At 35.1% G+C, this 14,926-nt stretch overlaps 1 protein-coding gene across 1 annotated transcript in view; it reads right to left on the bottom strand.

The window, feature by feature from the left end:
* Nucleotides 1-2,355: 2,355 nt before the first annotated feature.
* NCAPG (non-SMC condensin I complex subunit G) overlaps nucleotides 2,356-14,926 on the bottom strand; it is a 47,773-nt gene continuing 35,202 nt past the window's right edge. The window contains exons 15-21 of the mRNA XM_007449825.1: nucleotides 9,554-9,735; nucleotides 9,105-9,279; nucleotides 6,484-6,649; nucleotides 6,122-6,256; nucleotides 5,675-5,758; nucleotides 3,386-3,461; nucleotides 2,356-2,455 (exon numbers count right to left, since the gene is read on the bottom strand). Coding sequence (XP_007449887.1) covers nucleotides 2,356-2,455; nucleotides 3,386-3,461; nucleotides 5,675-5,758; nucleotides 6,122-6,256; nucleotides 6,484-6,649; nucleotides 9,105-9,279; nucleotides 9,554-9,735 — 918 coding nt within the window. The remainder of the gene's footprint in view (nucleotides 2,456-3,385; nucleotides 3,462-5,674; nucleotides 5,759-6,121; nucleotides 6,257-6,483; nucleotides 6,650-9,104; nucleotides 9,280-9,553; nucleotides 9,736-14,926) is intronic.

The following is a 14,926-nucleotide window of genomic DNA, read 5'->3' as shown; positions in this document are numbered from 1 at the left end:
TCCTGCTGATAAACATTTATCGATTGATTTTGAAATATTTCTAGTCTTGTGATTTGTCTATATATTAAACCATTAGCATTAATCATTTTGATTATATTCTTTGTATGTCTTTTTACATGTTTTACACCAGACCATTGTGGAATTTTGCAGTACAAATGGATTTTTGAAGTCTCTCTTTTTAATGGTATTTTGTGAATTTTTTACTCCCTAAGTTTAAATATATAATTGTTCCCAGTTTTATTTCAGTGCACAATGTCTTAATATATAATGCATTGTGAGATTTAGAAGGCTAGTATTGTAAAGATTTGTGATTACCTGACCCATGAACAGTTCTATAACAGGTGGATACCAACTACCTCGAAGCAAATTGGTAAAAGGCAAAGGTATCTCTTAGAAGTATATCTCTTTCAAAGTTATATATGTATAGAAAAATTGATCATAGTTTATCATCAAGTAGCATGTTTCCATTCCTAAGGAGAATTTGAACTGATCAGTTATTTCTCTGTACTTTTTTAAATCTATGAAGTCTGGGTTTTAAGAGCAATGGCACAATTGCATGTTGACTCTTCAGCAAATCTGTGCTGCTTGCAGATAAGAATACTGTTTGGTTTTTTTAAGTTATCCATTTTGAATGAAAAATGGTAAATGGATTTACATCCATTGATTTTACTGTATTTTAGCCATTTATTTTAAAGTGTAAAGGGATGTCTTAAAATGAGGATAATATTCCTTACCTCTTTAGTAGTACAAAAGCATAGCTTCTGTGATTGGCTTATGTGATTGTGTCCAAAACTTGAATAGTAAGAATACTCAAAGTCTGATGCTTAATTTTTCCCATGGCTGAGAAGGAAAGCTTTGGTATGGTGGTCCATGTAAAGTATGTAAGAACATGGCTCCTTCCCTTTGGATTGCCTGGCTATGGTTAAATGGGATTTAGTTTAGTGTGTTTCTAAAGACTTCTACTTATGGCACATTTTGTGTACCTTCTAAGTCCTTATTTCTCCCAGCCTACCCCAACCCCCAAATTATTTTTAAAAAGACAGGGATTTAACAAAAAGGCTTACATAAGGAATTTGAAGCACAGGAAAAGACACAGAGCCAACAGAATGAGAAACATCTATTTTTCATTGTTTTATATCACCACCATATCTGCCTTTTCCTTTTTCTTAATAAGCATTCTTTGTAACCTTCAGACTCCTTTTATATTTCTAAGGTTTATAAAGCACATATACATATGTAATGTAGCAATTTGGCTCAAAAAAGCACAGCATTCTTACTTTAGCTGCATCTTAGAACATCACCTTAAATAAATGGCCTCTGGTAAATAAACCTAAAAAAGCACAATTATTATTAAAACCAATGTATTGGATCCAATGTTAGGGTATTTCTATTCTGAATAATAGAGATGATTATCAGAGGAGTAAAAGGTGTTTGGTTGGGAGTTACAAAAGGAAAGAGGACTGATTTGACACAGTTTTAAGTTTCTTAAGTCAGGCCAGTGCCAATTCCGAAAATAAATTTACAGTGAAGAAATAGTGCTCATTCACACACTAGTATATAGTGGACTTCCTGTCACATTCTTTTCCTACTAGTATTTTCTATTACCCACAATAAATATTTTGTTATGCCAAAAACATAGAGAACTCCATGATTAACATGTATATGTGAACATTTCCCTAACCCAGGAACCATCGCAACATAAGCAAACTTGGGCTCTCATATGCAAACATTCTAGGAAAAAAATTACTCATGCATGTAGCATTATCAAAATATTTTTAAGTGTAAGAATCACAAAATTATCAAAATGATAACTGTTGAACTTGGATGCTGGGGACTTTGGTTCATTATACTAGTCTTTCCTGGAAGTAAGCTCCTCTCTAGCCAGTTTGTGGTACTTCATTTGCCCTTAAGATGTCGTTTTTAAAATGTGTTCTGAGGTGTTTTTATCTATGTTGGATCTGCCACATCTAAGTCAAACTTTTCAAATGCAAGCTACCAGCTAGTTACATTTAAAAGTTGTCTATAATGCGATGATTTTAAATGTGAGAACTCATAAGCATCACCTGGGAAGGCTGTTAAAAAGCAGGTTCCTGGGCCCACCTTAGATTCTGATTAAATCCATGACTGATGCAGATGGTCTGTGGAGCACACTGTTGGACGCTGTCTCACTGCTTCAATACAGGCTAAAGTAATGTGGAATCACACAGCAGAAAGTTCTACAAGAATCAGACTTCTTCTAATTTTCATACAAGGGTAACTTTATTAAAGCAAAGAAATGAATATAATTTTAAGGACATTTTTCAAAGGACTCCACCTCCATCATATCTTCTCCTAATTTTTATCTTCACTGAGAAATTATGCAAGGTTAAGTTTACTTTTTTCTAGTGCTGCTGTCTTTGCTCGTCTTGGTAGTCTCATCTTCATTTCTGATTCTGGCTCTGGAATTTCATGATCACTAAACAGATGTTGAAATACACCAATTTAAATACAAGCTTTAAAACCAGTTTATTTATAAATAAAACTTTGTTTCTGTCATTCTATCCGTGTGTGATTGATATCCTGATTCCATTAAGCTTAAAACTGAAATCTCAAAACCAAAAAACACCAATTGGCTATCCAGCAAAGTGAACCATGGAAAACCTAACTAATTTTTTTTTTATATCTACATGGAACCCGGTATTATACAGAAAAAAGCAAAAACCAAAAACCCAAACTTCTATAATGAAGTTTGTAATTAAACAGGAACCATAACAACTGCCCAAGAGTTTTTTGGGAAACTCAAGTAGTGAAAAAATAAGTTCTATTTATTTAGGCAATACATTCCTAAAACACTGTAAACAGCAAGTTTCCCCAAAAGATACTTTAAATTTAATTAAAACTTGATCTAAAGTTATAAACTGAAAATATATACATTTTACCTATGAATGAATGAATGCAAGACAGCTGTAAACAGCTTCCAACAATGGCTTATTGGCAGAAACCAAAAATAAACTATATAACTAACATCATCCAAATTATAGGCAGAATTATTCTATCATTATAAATGTAGAGAACCCAAATCTGAATCTCAATAGTTTGCTAATTCAAGTTCAGAGAAGTCATACATACATGATCTTATAATTAGAGGAATACATGGAAATACAATTTGAAAGAACATAAAGATAACTACCTAGTACTAAAAGCCATGTCAACGGACAGGAAAAGCACACAAGCCAGAGGAAGTCAAATGCTCTTAGATACATAATCTAAAAAGCTGTAAATTTTCACAGATTATCTTGTTAAATAATCACAGTATAAGCAAACTACAATTTTTTTCTTTTACTTCTAGACATTTTTTTTTAATGAAGATAAACCTCTTTACATATTCTAGATGTGCATGGCATACCTTTCAGAGTCAGCCTCAGCCTCAACAGTCTGACGTCTCCTGTTCATTCTAGCTGAAGCTGTCACTTTTCTCCGTCCTTAAAGACAGTATATAAATCATTATCAAAATCTATAATCAATTGCTCATTTTTAACCTGTTTTCTGGGCTACCCAAATCCTTTATCTTTCCCTCTTCAACACCCTTTCCTCCTAGTTCCCAGCCACCTTGATACAAATGATCAACACCATGGAGAAAAGGAACCCCAGCAAGATCAAAATTTTACTAATTTCTTTTGTAAGCTCTTATAATAAGCAAGGGAAAAGATGGAAATTGAGTTATAGGTGGCAAATTTTGTTAAATTTATTTGGGGGAAAGAAGCATGTGAAAAATGTTATATAAAGAAAGTACCTCATAGCACAAGGTATATGGAGAACCTAATGAAAATTAAGGTTAAAAAGAGAGATTTAGCCCATAAAACAGATCCTAAATAAATAGAACTTTAATCAGTAAGGTATAGTTTATTATAAAATATTCGAACATATACATGGTCAATTCAAATGTGTGTTCTAAAACATTTCAGTATAAAAATTAAAGCCCTTTATATGCTGGGGGGTTACAAAAATTCTACTAGCTAGAAATTCACAAGGTTAAGCAGTGAAGTGGCCTGTGATGCTCATTTATGATAATAAAACAGCATATATAAATGAAGTTTGAGCTATTAAAAAAAAAAGAGGTGTAGTTCTTATACCTGACTAAAAGCAATCTGATCTAAAGCAGATTATCCAATATGATCATTTGGTTGAAACTTATATACCCTACTTATTCAAGTGAGAGTTTTTGTTTCTGTTTTCTTCCAACTGTACATATTTGCTTGTATACTTCTAATACAGTTATCCCCAAGAAAACATCCAACAATATGGGACTAATGTGGAACAATCAGCCAGCAATTAGCATTTAAATAACTGACTGGCTACAAAACAATATTACTTTTTTCCATTTAGAAAAAAATTAAGTCTACACAGAAAAGGGCCTCAAAAAATATTTTTCAAGGATTAAAATAATGGTTGGTTCATAGGTGGAATTATTAGCATTCTTTTGATTAGTTTGCTTGGATGTGTTTTCTGATTCTTCTGTAATAAGCATGCATTGCTTTTGTAATAAGAAAATAATAAAAGATTAAAAAGACCTTGAATTTCATTTTTTTTTCCTAAGTGATCCCCTAATAGTCAACATTTACTTTATTCCAGCAAATCCCCTATTGTTGGATATCCTTTGAAAATAAATTATGTTGGGAAAATATGAAATAAAACTGAAAAGAGAAGCCCAGAAAAATACTAGGAGGATAAAAGGGACAAAAATGCTTAGTTATATAAAGGACAGACCACAAACAACTGATAATATAAATATAAAATCATTGTTCATCATTTGATAATAAAAATCTTAATTTAACCCAAATAGTCCTTTGCAGTATGATCTTTTGCATCATATTTCTTTCAATCAAAAGCACTTGAAGCAACACTAATGTCTTTTAGACACAAAGCAAAACCTAGTATCAGCTAAAACAAATCAAAAAGAAAGTTAAGGATACTGAAGACAATAAATAATCTTTATACCTATCTAAGGAAACAAATTATTTCACTGGATAACAAAACTGAGAAGTTTTATTATAAGGTTAGTCAATCCAGGGGACTTCCCTGGTGGCGCAGGGGTTAAGAATCCGCCCACCAATGTGGGCAACATGGGTTCAAGCCCTGGTCCAGGAATATCCCACATGCCATGGAGCAACTAAGCCCGTGTGCCACAACTACTGAGCCTGCAAGCCACAACTACTGAAGCTCGTGCGCCTACAGCCCATGCTCCGCAATGAGAAGATACCACAATGAGAACCCCGCACACCGCAACGAAAAGTAGCCCCCGCTCGACGCAACTAGAGAAAAGCCTGCACACAGCAATGAAGACCCAATGTAGCCAAAAATAAATAAATTAAAAAAAAAAAGAATCCGCCTGCCAATGCAGGGAACACGGGTTCAATCCCTGGTCCAGGAAGATCCCACATGCCGCAGAGCAACTAAGCCCATGCACCGCAACTACTGAGCCTGCACTCTAGAGCCTGCACACCACTACTACTGAGCCCACACACAACTGCTGAAGCCCACGTGCCTCAAGCCCGTGCTCCACAACAAGAGAAGCCCCCACTCGCTGCAACCGGAGAAAGCCCATGTGCAGCAACAAAGAATCTAATGCAACCAAAAATAATTAATTAAATAAATAAACTTATTTTAAAAAAAAGCTAGTCAATCCATATATTACCTCTGTTGGTCTTTTGCTGAGTGGATTTCATTCGGGTTTCTTTTACATCCTTGACAGGAGTTACATATACTTCTTTGTTGTTTTCTATTAAAGGAAATAATAGAATTATTAATGAACTAAATTAAAAGTAGCCTCATGAAATACTTTAAATGATCAAATCAATGACAACCAGTCCCAATAGCAGCTATTGAAAATTTATCATAAGTGTTCCAAAAAAATGTGAACACTGGAAAATAAGCAAGCAAAACTCTTAGGAACATAGTATGCATGGTCATATGGTGAGTGAACATTTCTCAGTAATACACTTTCCTAAGGGGATTTAATTAGAAAAACTTTTCTTCCATTTCTGACATACAATCACATATATGTTAGAGGAGGAAAACAATGTATCTCAGTAAAGATGAAAAGGACAGAATCTTATAAATACTCAGGTTAGTATGTCATTACCATCTTCACTTTGAAAAACAGTTGTAGTTGTGTTGTCATCCTGTGCCGCTACAACTTGGTCACCATGTTCTTTATTTCCTTTTTCTAACTGAACCTTGATTTTCTCCAAAGCTCTCACACACATTCTATCTTTTACTTGCTGTAACAGAAAACTTTTTTTAGTGCAGCATTTTCTAATCTTTCAAAAACGCTATATACTGATAAAGTTAATACAACATTCTAAAATTCTATTAAATTTATGAAGGAAATATTTACTTCAAATGAGCAAAGTCAGAGCATACTAATGTATGCATAAATTAATAGAATCATGTAAATTCTACTTTGATAAAAATTTATACACATTAAGAGTAACTAGAAACTACTTACCTCCAGAATCTCATTCAGTAGAACCAGAAGATCTTTAGCAAGACTGCTAGTGAGTTCTAAAGAACTCAAGGCTTTCGTATAGACCCGAATTTCTGGTGAATATGGACATGTTAGGATCTCATTGCAAATTTTTATAGCCAGATTGTCATGAACTGTCAAGGCCTGGAAAATCAAGAGAAAAATCCTTGTCAATTGAAATGGTGTGATTACAATACAGTCTGACACATCTATCATTTCCAACTAATTATCTTGACATAATCCAAAATGTCTAAAACAAAATTGTCATAGTCCTCCCCATGTGAGCTCCCCTTCTTGTAGAGTGGATGCTGTGGTACAGGGCTCAGATCCATCTGCTTTACCACTGACCATTCATTCTCCAGGCTACCACGAGTTATGGGGGCTAAAAGTTCCCAGGTGCAGAACTGATCCAAGCTGAAGACAATGGGCTCTGCCTAAGGTCACACCTTCCCCGCAAGGGTTAGTCCACATTCAATAACTGGTAGATGTACAGGTACAAGAGCCTAGCCTTGTTTCAATTCTGGACAAAGCAAAGAACTATCCCAATTCTGGAACTTCTGTGAGATCAGCTGGGACCTTAAGACTGCATGATAGGGCTTCCCTGGTGGCGCAGCGGTTGAGAGTCAGCCTGCCGATACAGGGGACACGGGTTTGTGCCCCGGTCCGGGAAGATCCCACATGCCGCAGAGCGGCTAGATTCATGAGCCATGGCCGCTGAGCCTGCGCTCCGCAACGGGAGAGGCCACAACAGTGAGAGGCCCGCGTACCAAAAAAAAAAAAAAAAAGACTGCATGGCAGTTCAACTTCTTCCTCTGCCCAATCTATTTCCCTCACTCCTCCAAGATGCTGATCATGAGAGTACGCCCTAATGTCAACAGCTTCTTTGAAGTCTTCTGTCACCCACACTTAGGAGCTCAGAGTTATCTTGGATTCCTCCATCTCCCTTGCCTCACACAAAGTTCTTTCTTCTAGGCTTTTCTACCCATAATTTTTTTTCTATGTCAATTTCTACTACTTTTTTCTGTCTACTTTCTACTACTTTATATTATTCTTTTTCTGTAAGCTTTTATCTCCTAATTATATCAACTTTTAACTGCCCTCTTTATTAATATTCTCTCCCTATTCCTCTTACCAATTCACCTCACCTAATGAAACTGACCACCAAATTAATCTCCCTAATAAGTAACTGTCATCCCATTAACCCTTTCATTATACCCTTTCATTATACGCCCTGCAAACAGTCAACTCCAAATTCCCTATCCTAATGTTCTTCCCTAACAGACCTATTCAGAATCCTTAGCTGACATATTTTTTCCACAGTTCCCCAACATGACTTGTACTACCAGCTACATTTAATCACCTCTACTAAAAGTCTTTCTCTCTATCCAAACCACTCCCCAAATCCCAACAAGGCCTAAGTGAATTTTACTCAGTGAGATTTAAAACTAGTAATGCTGTACTCATCACCCATACCACATGAAACCTGCCATCTTTTAAAGTGCTAAAGCACTTAGTAGCTATATCACTGACCCTTACTATATTTTGCCTTAATATCCATTATAATCTTCTTTCCAATAACATGTAACATAGTAACTCAAATGAAGTATGCAGTCACTAAGTAACAAAACAGAAGACCAATATTTTCAACTTAATCAGCTGGCATCTGAAATAATTAACACATTAATTTTCAATATGGTGAATGTTTGATCAAATGATATTAAAGGGTTAAAAACCAGCTTACATGTAATTTGTGGGAGGGCATGCACTTACTATATCTTCTTTGAATTAAAAACAAAACTAAGCTTGAGGTGAGTTTCAATCTTTGAATTCTCCTTCCTTGTATCAGAAACAGAGCAGGTAAGCCAACAACTGAGGACTCAATGAGTCCTACATAACAGGTCATTATTCAGAATGATTAACAGCCAGAACTAGGTGGGGAGGGGGTAGTAAGGATGATGAATTTTTGGTAACTTCTTTTCAGTAGCAAAAATGTTAGCACTGATTACTTCTATTTTTATATGATTATCTCCCCATTTCCCAAAAGATTTTTTTTAATTATAATTGATCTACAATATTATATTAGTTTCAGGTGCACAACAGAGTGATTCAATATTTTTATAGATTATACTCCAAGTTATTATAAAATAATGGCTACATTTCCCTGTGCTGTAACAGTAATCCTTGTAGTTTATTTTATACATAGTAGTTTATGTCTCTTAATCCCCTATCTCTATCTTGTCCCTCTCCCCTCCCCTTCCCTAACTAGTAATCACTAGTTTGTCCTCTATAACTGTGTGTCTGTTTTGTTATATTCATTCGTTTGTTTTACTTTTTAGAGTCTGCATATAAGTGATAACAGAGTGTTTGTCTTTCTCTTGACTTACTTCACAAAGCATAATACCCTCTGGGTCCATCCACATAGTTGCAAAAGATCTTTTTCTTTTTCTTGCTTTGTGTTATGTGCTACCATATAAACTAGAAATCTCAAGATCTATACGTAGCTTCTCACTATTTCAAAGAATATATGAGAGGGGTTATTTTGCCAAAGCATGCTAGTTACCATCGCTAGACCATCCCACAGGCTAACATACTCACCTACCTGATAATCTTGGGAATTCTTGGCCTGAGGATTTAATCCACTTGGTCTTGTCAAGTCTACAAGTAACTCAGCAACATTAGTGATGTCTATTTCAGCTAAAGGAGAAGATGCAGGGGCATTGGCCAGTATTTGTAGAGTTGGAAGAAAGGCTTCTTCAAAACATTCCTGGTTGGTCCTATTGAAAAACAATTTGAGGTATGTTGGCAAAGAAAAAACATATGATTCTTTAAAAAGCAGCAACAACATTATATATTAAATGCAACCCACCAAGATAGAGTACATATTCATCTAGGAAAGAGCCAAATAATTCAGGTAGATAGAATCTAAGTAAGTTCTTCACTTACCACTGAAGAAAAAGAACATTAACAACAAAATACTATAGATATGACTCATAGGGAGCCTGAATTTAACTTCAAGTTAGGTTTTGATTTATCGATGTGACTAAATACCTGCTTGCATAAGCAAACATTGGGAAGAACACGCCTAGGCAATGTCGAAGTCGAACATCCTCTTCAGTCACAGGATTGTACCATAACAAGACAAGACGAGAAAGAATCCTGCTGCTGACCAAAAGCCCAGAGAACATCAGCTTGGCTAGTCCTTCTGCAGCTCCTGTCCTGAGTTCAGACACCTATTAAAAATGACTTTCATTTAAAAGAAATTTTTTATTTGTATTTCCTTTTTAAGCCTTACATTGTAGCCTAAAATAAGTATTTTTATATAAACTATCCAAAATCATTCCTGTTATTATGAATTATTTTAAAGGCACATAAAAAGATTTTGTTTTTTCCTTTTAGGTTAAGGCTATGTGACAAATTATTAGTCTGGCTATGAAAACTTCAATTCCTTTTAAACTCTTTAGAAAAACCAAAAGATCTTATAATATTGTGAAACCAGAAATCAAAACTATATGTATTAAACACATCATGGTGCTAAGATATAGAAAACCCTCAGTAATGGTCTCTGCCATCAGAGGTGCCTATAAATGAAAGCTCCAGAGGTGGGTGTGGCAATGTGTGTGAATAATAGGTAAAATGTGAATAGAAGGTGTACAAGTAGAAAAAGGCATTCCTAGAAAGAGAAACCAAAACAAACCTAGAGAAGAAAATGGAAAAGATGTAGTGGTGTTCAAATGCAGGTACAGATATAAAAGAGTAGTAATTAAAAATATTGGTTATTGAGACTGAATTAAATTCAAGCCTCTGACACTTCCTAGCTGCATGATCTGATCCTGTGCATATTACTTAATTTCTTTGTGCCTCACTTTTTCCATATACAAAAAAAGGAATAATAAAACTACTTATCAAAAAACACAAAGAAATAATACATGTAAAGCTCTAAGGAGTGCTATCTACACAGTAAATCCTCAACACATGTCAGTGATTATTATTATTGATGGAAAGTAAGTTTGCTCAGTGATCAGATTAGAGAGACCTCGAAAATTAGGTAAAGAAATATGGTTGAAGATTTTTGAAAGGGTAGGGAGATAAGATTTGAATGAGATTTCAGGAAAATTATCTAGACAGGCCATAATCTGGGAATGAAAGACAAGTCTAAACTAGAGGGGACAGGAGGAAAAACAGAGTAATGAGCAGATACAAGAACTATTTCAGAAATTTTTCAAAACTCAAAAATAAGAAGAAAAATGTAGAGGTTGATAAGATTAATAAGAGCCAGGGTACTGGCATGTGCTTTCCACATACAAACTCATTTAGGGCTCACAACAACCATGAGAGCAGAGACTTTGTTCCACTCAGCATTGTACTCTCAAGAGCATATAGTGACTGGCACATAAATAGCTCTCAAATATTTGTTGACTAAATTAAAGAATTATCCCACTGAATAGGCATCATAATTCCCATTTTAAAGATAAGGAAACAGAACAGAGACAGTAAATACCTTACTTAAGATTCACAGACATTAGCAGAACACAATCTTTAAGTCTCCAACTCCAAAGGCTGCATGCCCTCTGTCTTTTTAAAAATTTCTAATATGGGAATTTTAATTGGGACAGGACTGCAAGTCTTTAAAGCATGTGAAAAACTATTATTTATGGCCCAGAGGACAGTCAAGGAAGTCAAGATTTTTTTAGTGGTTATGCCAAAAATAAAATCAAAGTCACAGAATCTAGTTTAGCTAAAAGGAGATTAATGTACCTGCACTATTTAAAAAAACAAAAACAAAATTCATTCATCTACTGTCAAAACAGTTTTCATGTGCAACAGTTTTCCATCTATGCAATGTCAGCAAGCCCACAGCACTAGACAACTGCCAATGAGAAGTTAGTCTATCACTTGGCTAATAACTCAAAATTTAAGAAAATACTGATACAATTATACTCCAATAAAGATAAAAGAAAAAAAATACTGATAAGGAAGGACTTATTTCCACCATTCTGCAGTCCAAATGTGAAGTAAAAAACTGTTACAATATACAAAAGACATTAAATATTGATTTAAAAAAGGTCAATTCTTCAAAAAGATAATTATAAACATATACACAACAAACAACAGAGCCCCAAAATATATGAACATACACTGACAGAATTGCAGGGAGAAATAAACAGCTCTATAATAATAACTGAAGACTTCAATACTCCACTTTCTGTAATAGACAGAACAACTAGACAGACCAATAAGGAAATAGAGGACTTGAACACCACCATAAACGAACTAGAACTACCAAACATATAGAACACTCCACCCAAAAATAGCAGACTACACATTCTTCAGGTGCACATGGAACATTCTCAAGAACAGAGGCTATATTAGGCCCAAAACAAGTCTTAATAAATTCATAAAGAATGACATTATACAAAATATCTTCTCCAACTACAATGGAATACACCTGAAAAGCAACGAGACGAAAACTGTAAAATTCACAAGTCTGTAAATTAAACAATACACTCTTCTTACACACCAAAGGTCAAAGAAGTCATCAAAATGGAAATTAGAAAATAATTAGATGGGGGCTTCCCTGGTGGTGCAATGGTTAAGAATCTGCCTGTCAATGCTGGGGACATGGGTTCGAGCCCTGGTCTGGGAAGATCCCACATGCCACAGAGCAACTAAGCCTGTGTGCCACAACTACTGAGCCTGCACTCTAGAGCCCACAAGCCACAACTACTGAACCTGCAAGCTACAACTAATGAAGCACGCGTGCCTAGAGCCTGAGCCTGTAACAAGAGAAGCCACCACAATGAGAAGCCCGTGTACCGCAATGAAGAGTAGCCCCCGCTCGCTGCAGCTAGAGAAAGCCTGAGCACAATAACAAAGACCCAAAGCAGCCAAAAAAAAAAGGAAAAAAAAGAAAATAATTAGATGAATAAAAATGAAAATGCAACAAACAAAAACTTATGGTGTGCATCAAAAACAGTGTTCAGAGGGAAATTTATAGCAGTAAATGCCTACATTTAAAAAAAAAATCTCAAATCAATAACTTTACACTTTAAAGAACTAAAAAAGAGATAGAAAATCAGGGGTGGGGCAGGGAGAATCAATGAAACCAGAAGTTGGTTCTTTGAAAAGATGAACACAATTGAAAAACCCTGAGTTAGACTAACAAAGAAAAAAAGAAGATGCAAATAACTAAAATCAGAAATAAAAGCAGGGACATTACAACTGACCTTACAGAAATAAAAAGGATTATAAATGAATAAGAACTGAATACCAACAAATTAAACAACCTAGATGAAATGAACCAGTTCCTAGAAACACACAAATTACAAAAATAGACTCAAGAAGAAATAGAAGATCTGAATAGACTTATAAAAATAAACAGATTGAATAAGTAAATCAGAAACCTCTCCAAAAGAAAAGTCCAAGACCAGATGTGTTCACTAGTAAATTCTACCAAATATTTAAAGAAGACTTGACACCAATCTTTCTCAAAGTCTTCCAAAATAATAGAAGAGGAGAAAACAACTCCTATCTCAGTTTATGAGGTCAGTATTACACTGATGCAAAAGGCAGACAAAGACCAATACAAGGAAACTACAGACCAATTTCCCTTATGAATACAGATGTAAAAATCTTTAATAAATTACTAGCAAATGGAATCCAACAACATATTAAAAAGATTATACACCATAAGCAAGTGGGATTTATCCAAGGAATGCAAGGGTGGTTCAACATAAGAAAATCAAGTAATGTAATGTACCATAGCAATTAAAAAAAAAAATCATGGGCTCCCCTGGTGGCACAGTGGTTGAGTCCGCCTGCCAATGCAGGGGGCACGGGTTCGTGCCCCAGTCCGGGAAGATCCCGCATGCCACGGAGCAGCTAGGCCCGTGAGCCATGGCCGCTGAGCCTGCACATCCGGAGCCTGTGCTCCGCAACGGGAGAGGCCACAACAGTGAGAGGCCCGTGTACCGCAAAAAAAAAAAAAAAATCACATAATCATTTCAATTGATGTAGAAAAACCATTTGACAAAATTAAACATGTTTTTATGACTGGAAAAAAAAACAGAAGAGAACTTCTTCAAAATGAAAAAGGGCATTTATGAAGAATCTACATCATACTCAATGGTTAAAGACTGAAAACTTTCCCCCTAAGATCAGAAACAAGACAAGGATGCCTGCTTTACCCACTGCTATTCAAGATTGTACAGCAAGTTCTAGCCAGAGAAATTAGGCAAGAAAAACAAATAAAAGACATTCAAATTGCAAAGGAAGAAATAAAACTGTCTCTTCACAGATGACTTGGTCTTATAGAAAAAATCCCAAAGAATACACACACACACACACACACACACACACACACACACGGAAACTATTGTACAAGAGCTAACAAATGAATGCAGCCAAGTTGCAGGATACGAAATCAAATCCACACACAAAACAGTTGAGTTTCTATACAACAAGAATGAACAATCCAAAAAAAGGAAATTAGGAAAACAATTCCATTTACAATAGCAACCAAAATAAAATATATAGGAATAAATTTAATCAAGGAAGTAGAAAACATGTACCCTGAAAACTATATACCATTTCTGAAAGAAATTAAAAATGACCTAAATAAATGTAAAGATATTCGAGTTCATGGATTGGAAAACATAACATTAAGATGGCAATACTGCCCAATGCAATCTACATATTCAATGCAATCCCTATCAAAATTCCAAGACTTTTTTCCAGAAATGGAAAAGCCAACCCTCAAATTCATAAGGAACTGCAAGATACCCCAAATAGCCAAGACAATACTGAAAATAAAGAACCAAAGTTGGAAAACTCAACTTCCTGATTTCAAAACTTACTATGAAGTTACATGAATCAAAACAGTCAGGTACTGGCACAAGGGTGGACACAAACAATGGAAAAGAATTGAGAGTCTAGAAATAAACCCATATTCCTATGATCAATTGATTCTCTCACCCTCCACAATGGTGCTAAAACAATTCAATAGGAAAAGAATAGTCTCTTCAACTAATGGTGCTGAGACAACTGGATGTCCACAGGCAAACCAATGAAGTTGGACCTCTACCTCATACCATGTACAAATATTAGCTGAAAATGCACTAATCCACCTAAATTAAAAGCTAAAGGAGTAAAACTTTTAGAAGAAAACACAGAGATAAATTTTCATGACTTTTGATTCGGCAATGTATTCTTAGATATAACATCAAAAGCACAAGCAGCAAAAGGAAAGATAAATTAGTCTTCATCAAAATTTAAAACTTTTTAAAAATCTAAGGACATTATTAACAAACTGAAAAGACAAACTATAGGAGAAAATATTTGCATATCGGTTATCTGATAAGGATCTACTACCCAGAATAAAGAATTCCGAAGGACACCCCAATTTAAAAATGAGCAAAGGATTTG

Source organism: Lipotes vexillifer, unplaced genomic scaffold (assembly GCF_000442215.2).
Source record: "Lipotes vexillifer unplaced genomic scaffold, Lipotes_vexillifer_v1.1 scaffold1067, whole genome shotgun sequence".
Taxonomy (NCBI): Eukaryota; Metazoa; Chordata; class Mammalia; order Artiodactyla; family Lipotidae; genus Lipotes; species Lipotes vexillifer.
Note: the sequence above shows the minus strand (reverse complement) of the source record. Positions and strands in the feature narration are given on the sequence as shown.